The sequence below is a fragment of the Leptinotarsa decemlineata genome, unplaced genomic scaffold (assembly GCF_025532065.1).
Source record: "Leptinotarsa decemlineata unplaced genomic scaffold, Ldec_3_MD MMD2_tig00000010_RagTag_RagTag, whole genome shotgun sequence".
In the NCBI taxonomy this organism is placed as follows: Eukaryota; Metazoa; Arthropoda; class Insecta; order Coleoptera; family Chrysomelidae; genus Leptinotarsa; species Leptinotarsa decemlineata.
The window spans coordinates 1,843,861-1,860,343 of record NW_027412538.1 but is presented as its reverse complement, the minus strand read 5'-3'; the positions used below and the strand labels follow the sequence as shown (position 1 = coordinate 1,860,343).

At 35.6% G+C, this 16,483-nt stretch overlaps 1 protein-coding gene across 4 annotated transcripts in view; it reads left to right on the top strand.

Annotated features, from left to right (window-relative positions):
* The window catches only part of Neto (Neuropilin and tolloid-like), an 803,231-nt gene that overhangs the window by 521,038 nt on the left and 265,710 nt on the right, over window positions 1-16,483 (top strand). For all 4 annotated transcript variants that reach the window (XM_074171245.1, XM_074171247.1, XM_074171244.1 and 1 more), the window contains one exon: window positions 10,100-10,153. In XM_074171245.1, coding sequence (XP_074027346.1) covers window positions 10,100-10,153 — 54 coding nt within the window. The remainder of the gene's footprint in view (window positions 1-10,099; window positions 10,154-16,483) is intronic.

Genomic DNA, 16,483 nt, shown 5'->3' with positions numbered 1-16,483 from the left:
TATATATATATATATATATATATATATATATATATATATATATATATATATATATAGCTCCGTAACTATTTTATTAAAGGGAAACTGCTGCACTATATCGTTTACTTTAACTTATACCTATTCAAATGCCATGAAAAATCATAATACATATAAAACTTACATCTCATTCGAAAACTCATTGTAGTGAGAAAAATGACTGAGCAAAATGAATGTAACCTGTTATACATTTGTGGAACAACAAATTCTACCTGAAATATTGAACAAGTCGGTATCGAAATAACAATACGAAATTCAATAATGCTTAGAGAATTGTAAGTGGAACTTTATCGGCTTGCACCACAGCAAAGCTAGTTTGTTTCTACCTCTTCGGGCAATTTAGTATCGTTAGAGAAAGCCAAACTTTCGGTTCTAATTACAGAGAATAAGGAACTATGTTGGTCTTATTAGGAAAGTTTCAAAACACATGTTTTCAATTAGCCCCTCTTCGAACTGTAATATCCTGTGAATGTGCACAAGCAATTTTGCGATTTTCAAGGCAATAAGATGCCTGTAGTAAACAAAAATATCAATTCTGGATTGAAATGAAACAAATGTTCCATACGTATACAAGACTTCTCCATTCATCCGAAAGAAAAATGTATAATAGTAAAACTTTCTTCGAAAAGTGAAGTAAAATAACTGGTATATTCAGATTTGAAATGAAAGGCTTTCGTTTTTGATACCTTGTTCACTTTTGTGTAGGTACTCAGACTTTTTGTTAAACACGAAGGTGAACAAAAGTCCTGAGTTGCAACATAATTGAAGCAGCAAGGCAAAAATCCCAGCCGGACAAATGCAGAAGGATGTTATTCATGGTTCATTGTGTCTACTCAGCAGACCCAATTTTTAGATCCAATTGTCACTCACCTCACGGTATGGAGAGTGGTGATTGGTTGGTAATGCCGGCGCACCCTGCGAATGTAACGTAGCTTCAGGACAGGGTTCGATCGGCACAACCTTTGAGGTAAAAATAATATTGGTTCTCATGGTATTGACGAGACATTGATGTTCACTTATAATTACTTAGTAGTGAAGAGAAATGTCGAATTCTTCGAAACTATTCATTTCCCACCCGAAAGTGAAAATACCAACAATTGATCTCAGAACATCAACAAATTTTTGAGAAAGAAAGGTAAATGATAAAACAGTGGCGAAATAATTGGATTTGCCGATGAAACAGCAATAGCGTACGATACTGAAAACTGGAACATACTAAGACCGGCCGTACACGGACCACATATTTGCAGTTGAGGCAACCAGAACATTGTGGCCACGTTGACTGCACTTCGCGGTTGACCCAACCACATTTGTGTGGTAGACTTACGCTCATATGAACCGCAATTTCAGTTGGGGCAACTGACATCATCTATATTTTGTGGTGTCAGAGTTAAGCTCTAGTTTCAATATAGATTTCGAAGAAGAAGCCCTACTACTTCTTATTTTGAGGAGAAGCAGAAGACGCAGGAAGGTACGATCGCTTTGGGTATACCCACTTCTAGTTGCGCGATAACAGGAAGGAAATTTTTATATTACTATATTTGTCGTCGAATTTTCAGCTCCTAGTGAGACAAATATCGTCAGAAAAGAGGAGGAGAAACGGATAAAATATCGAGATTTTCTCTTCGAACTCCGCAGACTCTATCCAGATCACTCTGTCAAAATGTTTGTTCTGATTATTGGAGTCCTTGGTGGAATGATGTCCTCTATACTCTCGAATCTCAAAATCATACCGGCTTGCCGCACTAAGGCAGAAACTTTGCCGCACAGATGCAGAAGGCTGTCATTGTTGGTTCACTGCGCTTGCTCAGGGCACATTATTCTCGGACCCAATGATCACTCACCCTACGGTGTGGGGAGTAGTCATTGGTTGATAATGCTGGCGCGCCCTCCTGAATGTATCGGGGCTTCGGGGGATAGGGCCTGACCAGCGCACACTACGGTGAAAAAAAAATATTTATTCAGATGAATCATACATAGATGACATTGAGTATGTCAAAACGTGTATAAATACAAAATTAAAAATACAAACTCCATGCACTTAGAGGCACATTATACAATTTACATAGATAATATAATATAATATATAATAGTCGAAACCAAAAATAATCTGTAATTTATGTAACAGCATCGTTAATAAAATCTTCCTAAAATGTTACACATGCACAGGGTCATAAGTTATCATCCATATATTCTTTGAGAGAATAATAGGATTCATCCAGGAGCAACCATTGATTTGATAGTAATACTGTTTTAGAGCCAGATTTTTTATTGTACTTGGAAGTTTATTGTACAATTCAATGGCCATAAGCCTGAGACATGATTCAGATACAACTAATCTGTGTGTTGACAGTTCCAACTGTAGGGAATTTTTAGTATTATGATTCTTATTACCATTAAGAGTAAGAAAAATGGTTGTGTGCGATTTTACATATTTCTATATCTCATAAATGTATATACAGTCAATATTCTGAGATTTTGGAAGATGAGTTTGCAACTTGTCCTTCTAGTAACTCCTGCTATACACCTTATGGTTTTTTTTTTGAATTTTGACTATTCTGGAACAATCACTAGATGCTCCCTAAGCTATTATACCATAGGAAATGTTACAATGAAAGTATGCATGGTAGTACATTAATAGGAGTGATCTATTCACATTCCAGCGTAGTTGTTGAATACAATGAGATATTGAGGATATATTTTTACAAATCGTATCAATATGCTTGTTCCATTTGAGATTTTCTGTTATCTTCAAATCCAAAAATTTTGTCTCCTTTTGTTGTTGAATTGATCCATTAATTGACGTAACTAGTAAACTCTGAGAATCACTTTTGGGTTCTTCTTATTTCATCAGATGCTTTATTAACTGTGGACTCTGGCCTTTGAGATGTCCAAGTTTTTCGACAAGGTAAACTTCAATTAGAAACTTTCGAGTAAATCCAACATAAATCCTACGACAGTGAATGATTGATTATCTCCTTTGAGACAAATCAATTTTCGATTCAGGAATACTTTGAAACATCCCTTCACATCCGCAAAATCGCGATGTTCTTTCCATGTCTAGTCCAAAACCAAAAAAGAAGAAAGATAATTTTTTTCCGAAGTCTCGAAATGTCGAATGACATGAACTGTCATGAAAGACAGATGAATGATTTGGAAAAAAAACGATACATTATAAGTAAACTTTGTGAATATGCCAATTCCAGCAAAGATAGGAGACTCGTTTTATATTCCTGGCATATATAGGGTCATTATGAATCGTAAAACGAAATGAAAAGTTTTTGTTATATCTCAAGTAAACTATAAACTATGTGAAATTTTAAAGACGTTCCCTTTCTTCATTATATAATCTACTGGGAGTTTACTAAAAATTGAAGTAGTGATTTTGAAACCGTAACAAGGGTCAACTGAGATTTGATACTAGTAGCGTCATCTCTGTGTTAGCCTACGAACTTTTCACTCCATATTATATATATATTTCCTTTACCTTTCTATTCCCACATTGTTTTCAATTTGTACAAAGCACCGATAAGAGCAGTTATTATCTGAATTGAAGGGATTATATTTTTGGGAGTGATTAATTTTTGGGAAAGAAAGTTTTTGGCTTTCTACTACTCCATCTTGATACGTAAAATGTGGGAATCTTCCGAAGAAAGAAAGGAAGTAGTCAATTTGAAAATTAGTAACTATACATGGATGTGTAGATCATGCAAAGAAACAACTTTCAGACATAAACTGAAACAGCTACTTCCATATAGACATTGAATTACACGAAAGAAAAAAAATTCATTCGAAACAAATACTTTTATATAAACACTGAATTACATAGAAGATACTTTTCTCTACTCAGTTTGTATTCCAAACATTCGTTATGGAATAAAATCAGATATCATTCACAGGAGTTCTATTTCAAATGAATAGTAACAAATTGCACTTACATGGAACACATTTTTTGTATCAAGATGGAGTAGTGGAAAGCCAAAAACTTTCGTTTCCAAAAACAGTTATTATCATTACTATTATCATAAACTCCAAATGTTCAGTTTCCAAATTTATACTTTGAAATTACGTAGAATAATACCACCGATTCATGCCCATTCCATCGAGTTGAACACGTCTAGTGCATCCAATAACTTCGCGAATTTTCAACTGTGTCATCGTTTTTATGCGTTAAGGAAAATAATCGTCATTGTTATCATTTCAACTATCGCATCAGTTGATATGTTCACAGAATTTCAAGATTCAGATATGTACGTTGCAAAAGACACTCAAGTATGACTTTTCAACAGTTTCCTCCTTCCACATTGTCGTTCAATAATCCCAGGAATACGATACGGAACTTCAACGTTATAACTCAGTTTCATCCGGGATCCACTTGTCACATGAATACTTTATGCGATCTCCTCAATTCTTCCATCGATTTCATGAAAGCATAAGAGGCATAATCCGAATTACTTCACGAATCCTCGTGGAGACTGTTCAGTCACGAAAAGAGTGACAGAAGATGGAATAATCAACAACTCAGTATTGAACTGACTGAAAACTCATTACATAATATATTTATGAGTACTCAAATAATTGATTTTACAAGAAAAGTTGAATGCTGTAATATCCATATGACATAAAGAAATGAAAGAAGTAAGTGAACGAGAGGGGGTGTATGGGAGATAGCAACAAAAATTATGATCCAAAATTAACAGAATTAAAAGAATCGAGTAACAAATTATGTAGACAATGCATTAAAAACTCCTTTGTAGACTCCTGTAGGCTCCTGAATTAACAGGGAGGTCAGTTGGAGTCGTAAACTCGACATCCATCTCCTCTATAGACTCAGCGTCAGAAAGAATTTTTAAGTATACTCTGTCCATAAAAGTCCCACGAGTAGCTAGGGAAAGAAGGTCAATCACGTCAAAGCCCTGCATTACCGTGACAAGGCGATGCTACGACGAGAGGGCGCCCGGTATCTCGAAGGTTCCGTAGAGACAGCTGATAGGCTCAGTGTCATTCATCCTCTCGGCATGGATACACACACCTTAGGAACAACAGAAAAATGCTCAAGACGCTCTTAGAGCGGTGTCTGTGCGAAAGTAGCGATTCACATTGGATTTGAAATGCTGGAGATTCAATCCATTTTCAAAAACGTTCTCAGAAAGTGTATTTCACATACACGCACACTTCCCTGCTTGGTTCAGTCCAGAATTGAAACATCGTGTAAAAGAGAAAACAAAACTTCACAAACGGTTTAAACAATCTGGTGATTATGATGATTCCAGAGTTTTTTCAGAAGTTCCCAATCAATGTAAACAAGTCTGTGGAAATTGCTCCAAACATTGTATCACTAATATCGAAAACAATATGAAGTCGAATCCAAAAACATTCTGTAGAGGTGTCAATGATGAGCGGAAAAATTATGATCTTCCAGGCAAAATGCACTTACATAACCAATATGAAAACTCCCTAGACGGAGTTTTAAATCTTTTTGCAAATAATTTTTCCACTGTGTTCCCTTCTCACAATAATGTAAATCTGCCCAATTTATGCGTTTGATGAATGCATCAATTTTGGCAATGTCGAGATCAGCGTTGTAGAGGTGATTGAAAGATTCAACTTTATACAAGCCAAGTTTCCTTCGGTCTAGATACTGTTCCATCAATTTTCTTGAAGAATTGTATTTATACTTCAGCAACTCCTCTTACTCTACTCTCTAATGTATCTCTTAGCTCTGGTATTTTCCCAGATTTTTGTGAATAAAGCTTTCCCAAACCTATACATAAATCAGGTGCAAAAGATGATATTAACAATTACAGAGCTGTTTGCACCCAATCGGAAACACCCAAACTTTTTGACTTTTTAGTAAACAGGCATATGACTTGGCAATGCAAAAGTCTAATATCTCCACAGCAACATGGATTTGTTGCTAAAAAATCAACTGTGACAAACCTACTTGTCCATGAAAATTACATATTAGGTGCTTTGGAGAAAAGATTACAGGTCGACTCTATCTATACAGATTTTTCTAAAGCTTTTGATAGGGTCAACCAAGATTTGCTTATCGCTAAACTTTCGTTAGGTTTTCATGGACCAATGTTGCAATGGATCCAAAGTTTCTTATCTAGTAGAAGCATTATAATTAAAATAGCAAGCTGTGTATCATCCACGATTCCTGTTCCTTCGGGTGTTCCTCAGGGTTCCCACTGTGGACCTTTGCTATTCAACCTATTTATTAATGACCTAGCTACAATTATAAAACATAGTGAGGTACTGATTTTCGCTGATGACGTAAAAATATTCGAATTAATTTCTTCTACAAACGATGTCTCACTCTTACAAGAAGATTTGTCAGAATTTTATGTCTGGTGTGTTATGAATCAAATGAATTTAAATATGTATATCCAAATGTTTCTGCCAAACATTTTCTAGAATTATTCACTCTGTTCTACATGACTACAGTATCAATAATGTACCAATTAATAGGAAATCAGTGATAAAGGACTTAGGAATTATGTTCGCTCGTGAATTGAACTTCAAATCTCATAATTTATATATTATAGCTGAATCACTCAAGATGTTGGGCTTCATCAATAAATAGATCATGTAAGGAATTCAGTTTGAACACTCTCAAATTATTATATTGTTCATTAGTTAGATCATTATTGGAGTACGCTTCAATAATTTGGTGCCCATATTATGAGATACACATAAACCAAATTGAAGCTGTACGAAACACTTTCCTGAGGATCTGTGCATACAAGTTAGGTCTAAGGAGGGGAGAATATACATACAACAACATTAGAGATCAGATGAATCTATTATCTTTGAAGAATAGAAGAATTATTTTAGATGTATGTTTTTAAGCAAAATTTCAACTGGAAACATCAACTGTGAGAAGATTCTATCTTTAATTTGAATGTCAACAGACATACCAGAGTCAGTGCCGAATCATTTAAAATACCATTCCACTCCATGAATCATGTTTTTTTCTCTCCTGTCACTCAAATGCTCAGGTTGATATTTTTAACAGCTCCACAAATACCATCAAAATTGAACTGAGTCGCATTATTTCCTGAAACATTTCCTTTGATTATTCTATACTATTTCATCATTACATTGTTTTCTTTTTATACTATATATCATATTATTATTATTGTGCTATGTATTTTATCATCTTCAGTTTAGATAAGATTTTACAATTTTTTTTATAACAAGTTGTAATTGGGACTACCCGTTGAATAAATAAGTTCTCCAGATGGAAGAGTTCTCAAACAGTGAAGTTCGAGGTGTTTTGAGTGGAACCTCAAAATGATAAGCAGCCACACATAAACCGCTCTTGGTGGAAATAAATCTGGGAAGTCACTTGAACAAAGGCAGCTTTTGAGAAGCAGCTTTTGCAATTCTCTGAACTAACATTATTTCATATATAGGATCAACGAATAACAAAAATTCAAACTTTAAATTTATCAACATATAACAATATCAAATGAATATATATATATATATGAATATCAAGAAAAAATGTACTTGCATAATATTTGAGAACATTCTGCTGAGTGTAAACACTTGCGTTTGACTGGGTAACTTGGTAACTTGAGAAATGAAGGATATATCAAGTGTTAATAGATATCGTTCATAAAAAAATTTAAAAAAATTGAATGAAAAAATATATTAACAATAGTGTCTTATTATAAATGAGGTTGAAATGATTTTTCTTATAAACTGAATAATCTCAATGTGACCACAATTTCAATTTCTTCAGTATTATTCAATATTCAATTGTGTTATGATTTTTTGAAAGCTGTCGATCTCAAAGTTTTAATTTCACTCCAATACATATAGAGCGTTGTTGCATTGAATGTAGAGTACACTCAGCAATTTGAAAGTATTCTTTGGTCTTTGATCATTTATTATACTGATGTTCAACTATATCGTTACTAGCTAATACATATATAAATTGCACTGATTTTGTAGAATGTTTGTCTAAGAGTTAAAATGAAATATTTTCTGAATAGATCTATTGATGTTAATGTGAAAGGTATTTTGAAAATTATTTTCAATACATTCTTGTTGATAAACTTGACAGATTTCAATGAATTTTCTTGTGCACCATCCCAGGCTGTGATTGAATTTATTGGAAAGTAATGAATGATAAAATCTATAAATAATGATTAAGAAATAATCCATAGCTCAAAGTGAAGGTAATAATCAGAGTCAATATCAAAACGATGTCGTCTCCACGAAATTTATACACATATATTTGTAAGTCAGAAATTATTGACAATTAGACATGTTTCGAGTGGAGTAAGCCACCCATCTTCAGTAAAACAAGAAACAGCTATAAAAAAAAGGATATAATACACACTTAGTGAGTTTGATGTTACTGGTTATAAATACTCTACCTAAGCATGTGGGACATAACCACGAGCCGAAGGAAAGTCCTTTTGTGTTGAATCACCATGTATTACTTCGTTATTATTCAATTGTTCAACCTATGTTAATTTAATAGTTTCTATAAATTTTTGTCAAAATCACTAGGTGTGTCTCATATCCTTTTTCTTTGTAGCTGTTTCTTGTTGTACTGAAGATGGATGGCTCACTCCACTTGAAACATGTTTAATTAATTGTCAATAATTTCTGACTTACAAATATATATATGTATACATTTTGTGAAGATTCTGATTCCTGAAAATAAAGTTCCCACTTCAAATATATTTATTAGAAGTCTGAACGTATAAAGACATATGAATAGTTTAGCGACATCAGAGGTTAGAAATCCTGTTTCTAAGTGTTGAATAACGTAGTCAATATCAATGCAATCGACCCACACATTGGTTGAAGAGGAGCTGCGACTATTGGAGAGAAGAATACAACAACTTGGAGGTAAGGGCACTTGTATTGACTCGGTTGTGAAATAGAATACGTCAGAGATTTAAATATTTTCAAAAGTCAATTGAGGTATCATAATTAATATCAAGTGTGTTCCAGAAATTCAGAAATTACTCAAGTTTTCATTTGTGTTAGTAATACTCGAAAAATGACAAATTGTTCAATAATGAGTTTTCCAATAATACGCTGAAGAAAAAGGTACGTCCATAATGACATTTTCAAACGGATACAAAAGATCATTGTATCCGTTCAGAAATATTCTCATAGGACGAAACTGCAGTGACGATAGTTACAAATACAAGTGGTATAAAAACAAAGGAAATTTTGAAATGATAACTTCTTATGGCAGGGCGAACCGCTTCGTAACCTAACGTTTTACAGCGCCATACTGTCTGGCTTCCCTTTGTCTCACGCATATCTCAGCGGAAAGCAGGCTCCTCCTCTCTCGTCGGACAGACGATCAGTGTTCAGTGCGCGATGGACATATACTGTTTACGGTATCATAAAAATCTAACCAGCACGCATGTAATATTCTTATATTATGTAAAACGTAGCTTAAAAATTATTATACTAATTTTTTGTGTACATCATTATTATCATTATTCAATCCTACAAAAGTAACAATTGTCTCATGGTAGCTATAATGTATGTACATACACAAAATGATCAATAAAAGATTTTATTAATAAATAACCTTTCCTTACATTATCATATCAATATACATAAAATTTAAGTAATAACCTAAGCTTTTCTCGAAATGAACAATTTCAATATTGAATAGTTCAATTCAGATTAGTTTGAGTTATCACTTCTGTCGGGCGTTTCGAGACGCACACGTTTTCTTCATTTCTCATTTTTTATGATGGTCTCCCACCACGTAGTAACGTGGTAACGTAATAACGTGAATCCTCTGTTCTACCCATAGAAAGTATCTTCGTAAGAGTATATATTATCTCCTCCACCTTCAGGTTTGTCCTTTTTAAGACAGTTGAGTGGTTCAGCCTAGCAAAACTGATGAGAATTTGACGACTCAAAACAATGTTGTCGATGATTGAAATATGAATTGACCTTGCAATGGAAGACAGAAGACGAAACTCCTATTTGACAAGGAGTATTACTTACGAATTTGAAAAATATATTTTGTTTCATCATGGACTGATTAAATATTTCTCTTTTGTTTCAGTGAATGCATTGGTCAGCATGATGATCACAATACCTTCAGTTCAGTCCAGTGCAGGTGAGTGTATTGAAATAATAATAATAATAATAGAGTATAGTATAGTATACCGTGTGACACAGACTTATGGTACACCCACTTGTTCTCCTTTATTTCTCAAGCGATATTTCTGAAACTTGGAACATTGAATATGCTCACTAGACGGAACTTTTTGAAATATTTGTAAAACAAATTCAACTTCCGGCTTTTCCGGAAATGACAATAACTTTTGATTTTCCAATGGGACATCCCATATAACATCACAAGAAAAATTAGGGAAGATCATGAGGAATCCAACGATACCAGGTTTGATGGTGTTATCTCTAATGACTACGGAGATATCGCCATTTACTTTATACATAAGCTCGATGAGTAGGACAGAGAAACTTTTTGTGGAGGGTCCATCCAACTCTCTCTCTCTTCCACTCATTGAGCTTATTGATAAAATAAATGGCGATATCTCCGTAGTCATTAGAGGTAACACCATCAAACCTGGTATCGTTGGATTCCCCATAATCTTCCCTAACCGTTCTTGTAATAATATATAGGATGTCCCATTCGAAAATCAAAAGTTGTTGTCATTTCCGGAAAAGCCGGAAGTTGAATTTGTTTTACAAATGTTTCGAAAAGTGACGTCTAGTGAGCATATTCAATGTTCCAAGTTTCAGAAATAAAGGAGGAAAAGTGGGTGTACCATAAGTCTGTCTCACACGGTATAGTATAGAGTATAGGAATACAATTCATATGGAATATCTATTAAATTATGAACAACATTATGGATTTTTTACCAAACTTTTCTTTCGACAACATTTTGTCGGTTTTTTTCATCTGAAGTATTCTATTAGGATTGATGGAATATTTGGCCAGATAATATTGAAAACAGCAATGTCTTGATGCCTCCATTATATTCTTATATCTGTGTTGAGTTTATATTACAATAAGAATTGGTATACTCTGATTTTATAACTGGGAGTTTTCATTTCTAAAACCTAAGAACGAGACATGAAACTGGTACCTCGAAACATGGGACTCCTATTCGATCATAATTCTTTATAATTTGTTGGAACAGATCTGAAATTGGAAAGTTCTAGTTCTAGTATCGAAATTCATATATACTGCCTGAAATCTACGACTGCGGTATATACATATTATCAAACTCGATGAGGTGACGAAAAAAGTGCGGTTTTCCGCAAATCAAATGATACATTATTGATTTTGGTCTTCGATTTCAGTTCATTGGTGGGAATGAGGTTTCGTTTCTATTGGTTGGGAACCAGATATTCACACTTCCCTTGGTAGTTCTATATACGCCAATCGTAACATGTCTTTTTGAAAAATGACATATCATTTTGTTTTAACGCATATATAAATCCTCAGCTACAATGCATCTGTTGAACCCTTGGTTTTGCTGAAGGCCTTTGATATTCTTATTTGATCTCAAACTTTCTCTCTGGGTTTCCGCTGGCCTTAATCCGGACCGATGAGAGAAATCGGTTGTCTCAATAGTCACATTAGTCGAATTATTCATACTTGTCATTGTTCCTTGGGATTATATAAATAGAGAAGTCACCATATCTTTATAAAAAAGCAATCTTTTGGACTGATATTCATCATCTGAATCTAGACTTACAACACCACTGCATACAACAAGTCAGTTTCGATCGTATTCCTCGTATAACATAACTAAGCTTTATAACAAAATCTGTCCATGCCTTCCTTCAAATTCAAATTCTATCAAATGATTTATTGCTGTGAATGCTATGTCAAAACTTTAGGGATAGTTGAAGTACACTGTTGTCTTCTATAACATGTGAATTTACTTGTTTACTTGCAATAGGTTAAGTGGTCACACCCTGTAATAATTCAGTTCAGTTGGTTGAGTGGAAGAAAGCACTTGTCCCACCCCTCTTCGGGTGCTAACCGGTGCTATTGATAGGTCATTTTCTCTAGCGCTATTCTTTTTCAGTTTAAATCTACCAATACAATAATGTATTATCATTATTATAATGGAATTTTGAGGTATACCTACCTATTAACAAAACACGTGATGGGAGAAGTTTTGCAGTATCGTTTGCAAGTAGTGAAGTGGACTCGGGAAGAGCTATATCAAATCGACGTAAAGACCCAAAAAATGAAGTAACTCTATAAGAGTTTGCATTCCAAATCGTGCGTTTCACGGTTGTACTTCCCCCGACAATAGGGAGGCCGTGGACTACATGACAGAATGGTACTGGATATAACCTGTAAAGTCGTCAGGAGTTCGGATCTCCTTCTCTGCATGGTCATTGACCATGAGAGCAGGAATTAGAACATTTTTCTTTAGGGCAGCTGATGAACTCGGTTTAGTTTCCGACACTGAACGAGATAACCACAACTCTGTTACCGAGTTGGAACCCAATCACTAGAATCAGATAAAAGCCACCTAGATCACCTCACTTCTGCGGAAATACAAGGATAAGCCAATGCATGGGGTCTTCTTCAATAACATTGGAGACCTTGGCTTATCAAAGCGCCTGACTTTTGCTTTCCTCAGATCGAGTGGGCTGAAGTCGGAAACTGAGGGGTTCATCAAAGCTTGCTAGAATGGTGTCTTCAACATCTTAGTCTACCGCAGTCGCGTGATGGGTATAGAGGTTTCTGACACAAGGTGCAGGGCCTACCGCGAGGCGTCTGGGAGATATTGAATCCGTTGTGGGGAACGAGAAGTGCCGAATTTATTGAAACAACTCGTTATCCACCCTCAGGCTCATACAAGCTAATAAGCCTGATGTAGTCCTTCTCGACCACCAGAGCGAGATGATATTTGTCGTGGAGTTTTCAGCTCCTGGCGAGACGAATATCTTCCGAAAAGATGAGGAAAAACGGATAAAATATGGAGATTTCATCTTCGAACTCCGCAGACTCTATCGACCACTCTGTCAAGATGGTTATTTTGATTATTGGAGTACTTAGAATGATGTCCTCTCTACCCTCGAATCTTGAAATCATACCGGCTTGCCGCACTAAGACAGAAATCTTAACCGGACAGATGCAGAAGGCTATCATTCTTGGCTCACTGCGCTTGCTCGGGGCACATGATTCTTGGACCCAATGCTCACTTACCCCACGGTGTAGGGAGTGGTCGTTGATTGATAATGCTGGCGCGCCCTCCCGAATGTATTGGGGCTTCGGGAATTAGGGCCTAACCATCGCAAACTACGGTTAAAAAAATAATGATAATGATAATTTGTCGTGGAGTTTTCAGCTCCTGGCGAGACGAATATCGTCCGAAAAGAGAAGAAAAAACGAATGAAATATCGAGACTTTCTCTTCGAACTCCGCAGACGCTATCCATACCACTCTGTTAAAATGGTTGTTCTAATTATTGGAGTCCTTGGTGAAATATTGCCTTTTCTACTCTCGAATCTTACAATCATACCTGCCTGCCGCACTAAGACAGAAATCTTAGCCGGACAGATGCAGAAGTTTGTCATTCTTGGCTCACTGCGCTTGCTCAGGGCACATTATTCTCGTACTCAGTGATCACCTACCCCACGATGTGGGGAGTGGTCGTTGGTTGATGATGCTGGCGCGCCCTTACGAATGTATCGGGGCTTCGGGGGATAGTGGCTGACCAGCGCTTACTACGGTTAAAAAAAATAATAATAGTAATAATAAAGTATATTCATCTTACCAGTATACATAAATTATATGAGATATATGTGTGACAAATGAACAAGAAATCACAGAAGCTCTTAAAGTGCTGTTAGTGATAAAATGTCAGGTCTATAAACTATTAGAGAATGAATCTCAGCTTTTGGCATGGAGGTTCAATATGAATGTTCCACTTGAGAAGCATATCTATGTGTATTCCCAAATATGTTGCTGATTTGATAATGAACTGTTCTGTTGGAATGTTAATATGAATTGTATCGAAATTAGAGAACGTTGTCATATTGCAACAAAATGGTAGGAAGTGTGTTTTGTCAACATTGATTGCTAGTAATTTATGATTGATCCATTTTCAGATTATATGAAAGTATGATGCAACTTTGTCCCCAAGCTCGACTCACGAATCACCTCTGTGAAAAATGGCTGTATCATTAGCGAAACCCAGGTTTCCCCCTAGCTTTCAGTGTAAACATTCCATTCACGTAAATATTGAAAAATGGTCCCAAAATTGTTCCCTGGGGTACTCCATAGTATAGTACTCGAATTACTGTAGCTATCGTCTATCTTCACGTCCGTATTGTAGATGTGATTTAAATAATTTCATGTGCATGTGTGAAAATCGATTGCAGTAGTTCTATCGGCAACATCATTGGAGGAAATACTTCTGTGATTATTCCTGCACTGAAACCTGTTGGATATAATCCAACATACCTCGTGGTATCAGCCAGAGGAATAGTTGTTTTCTGATAGGTGTCAGTCCATTGACCTACAGTGTAGGTGAGTCGAGACTGGCCTGAACACATTGTTCTTTTAGTTAATTTGATTTACAGCCGATCGTCAAGTATGCCCACTGAATATATGTGAAGGACTAATTTCGTTGACTTTTCTCTCAAGTTGTTCAGAATCTGATTCTCCAGCATTTATTTTATTGCAATAGTTGTAATTGTATTTTCAAATAACCCTTTTATTAATTTTTTTCTATTGAAAAAGAGTATAATGAGGACTTGCCTTCATAACCTGATGGAAAAGTATAAGGAAATATATACTTCCAATATAAACTATGTACAAGTTATATGTCTCCATATAACGATTTGGATGCGAATCAGGTATGCATGTAACTGTGCTCTCAATTCTGAAATTAAATACTTCCGCATCATGAGTTATAATAATTAAACATGAAATTCTCATACAAAAAGTGTTCATGTCTGAGGGAGCATCGAATTCTGGCATCATATCATAAAGTCATGCAAATGGGTGTATAAAGAGTATATTTTATATCGTGCTCCTCGAAAAACTTAATTAGAAGTTAGCTCTAAACTAGTTATCCTTGAAAATTATATAATCCTTATGCTCCCCAACTGATGTATTCACCTTCGTGCGGTATGAAAAAAAAATTGGACTCCCTCTACTGCCAGTTCATTCGAGAACAATGTAGCAGTCTGAAAATAATGTAAATATTAGACTCGGGATCCTGAAATTTCCGTAACCTGAATATTTTATTAGTGTAAACTTTACTCAAGAATAATCTGACTGAATATTTCTATGTTTGTTGTACACCAATTAAAATAAGGAATTATGTTACCGCTATAGGCTTCAATTATTTGTTCGAATGTGGTTGAGAATACTTTTCGGTTAATGCTTCAGCTTCCAATTTCTGGAAAGTGTTAACACATTTGAAAGAGAAAAGAAAATATTGAATGAAATGATGAACAGATTGAAAGTTATTTAAACACCAGAAATGAATATTCGGATAAGTTAGTCCATGGAAAATAAAATACTGTTGCGTCTTCCCCATGGATTTGCCAAAAATTGACCACACTCCACTATTGAACTCAACTTTATTTCACTGACAATACAATCAAACGCTTCAACTCAAACTCCAAACTGATATTCAAATATCTATCGCCTTATTAGATCACTCCATACCGCCCTGTCCACTAAACTTTTCCTCACTTGACTATTGGATATGCGCGTGGGTAGAGTTTATATATGGTAATAGAAGTCCCTCAAAGCCAATAGGGATTTCGCTATACGTCTATCGAAGCGACGCGGCATCTAACTGAAACAATTGCGAAGCGCACGTCGAGTTGATCGCGTTCTTAGCCACGTCACAATTAATTCACGATGACCAGCGGCGGCCGGCGTATTTTTTTAGGACGATTTAAAACACTACCCCCTTTTCTGAGATTATTCGCCTCGAACAACTTTCAAAGACCCATGTAAGGACTCAGTTTTCTGTTTTTGACGTGGTCTTCTGTGATTACAATCTCCATACGTTTCAACTGCAACTACGGCAGTCATCTTCAGTGACGTAGTCGAAGTCCTTTTGTTGACGTATCAACAACAGTTTCACTTGGTACAAAGCCCTCGAAGTTAATAGAGAGTTTGCTGGAAGTCTATCGAAGCGACGCGGCATCTAACTAGAACAATCGCGAAGCATACGTCACAAATAATTCACGGCCACCAGCGGCGGCCGGCGTATCATTGACAACCAAAATGGAAAAGGATCGATGGATAGTGAAATATTAATAACGTATCTACAGACAATAAAAAACGTAATGAAAATATCGAAATATATGATGAGAAATAAGAAAAAAATTCCATTCAAGATCCTTCATGGAGTTGCGATTGTTGATATACACAATCGTCTCGGGATAATCCATCGATCGCTTTGATGATTTCCTCTCTCCCCTCCTATCT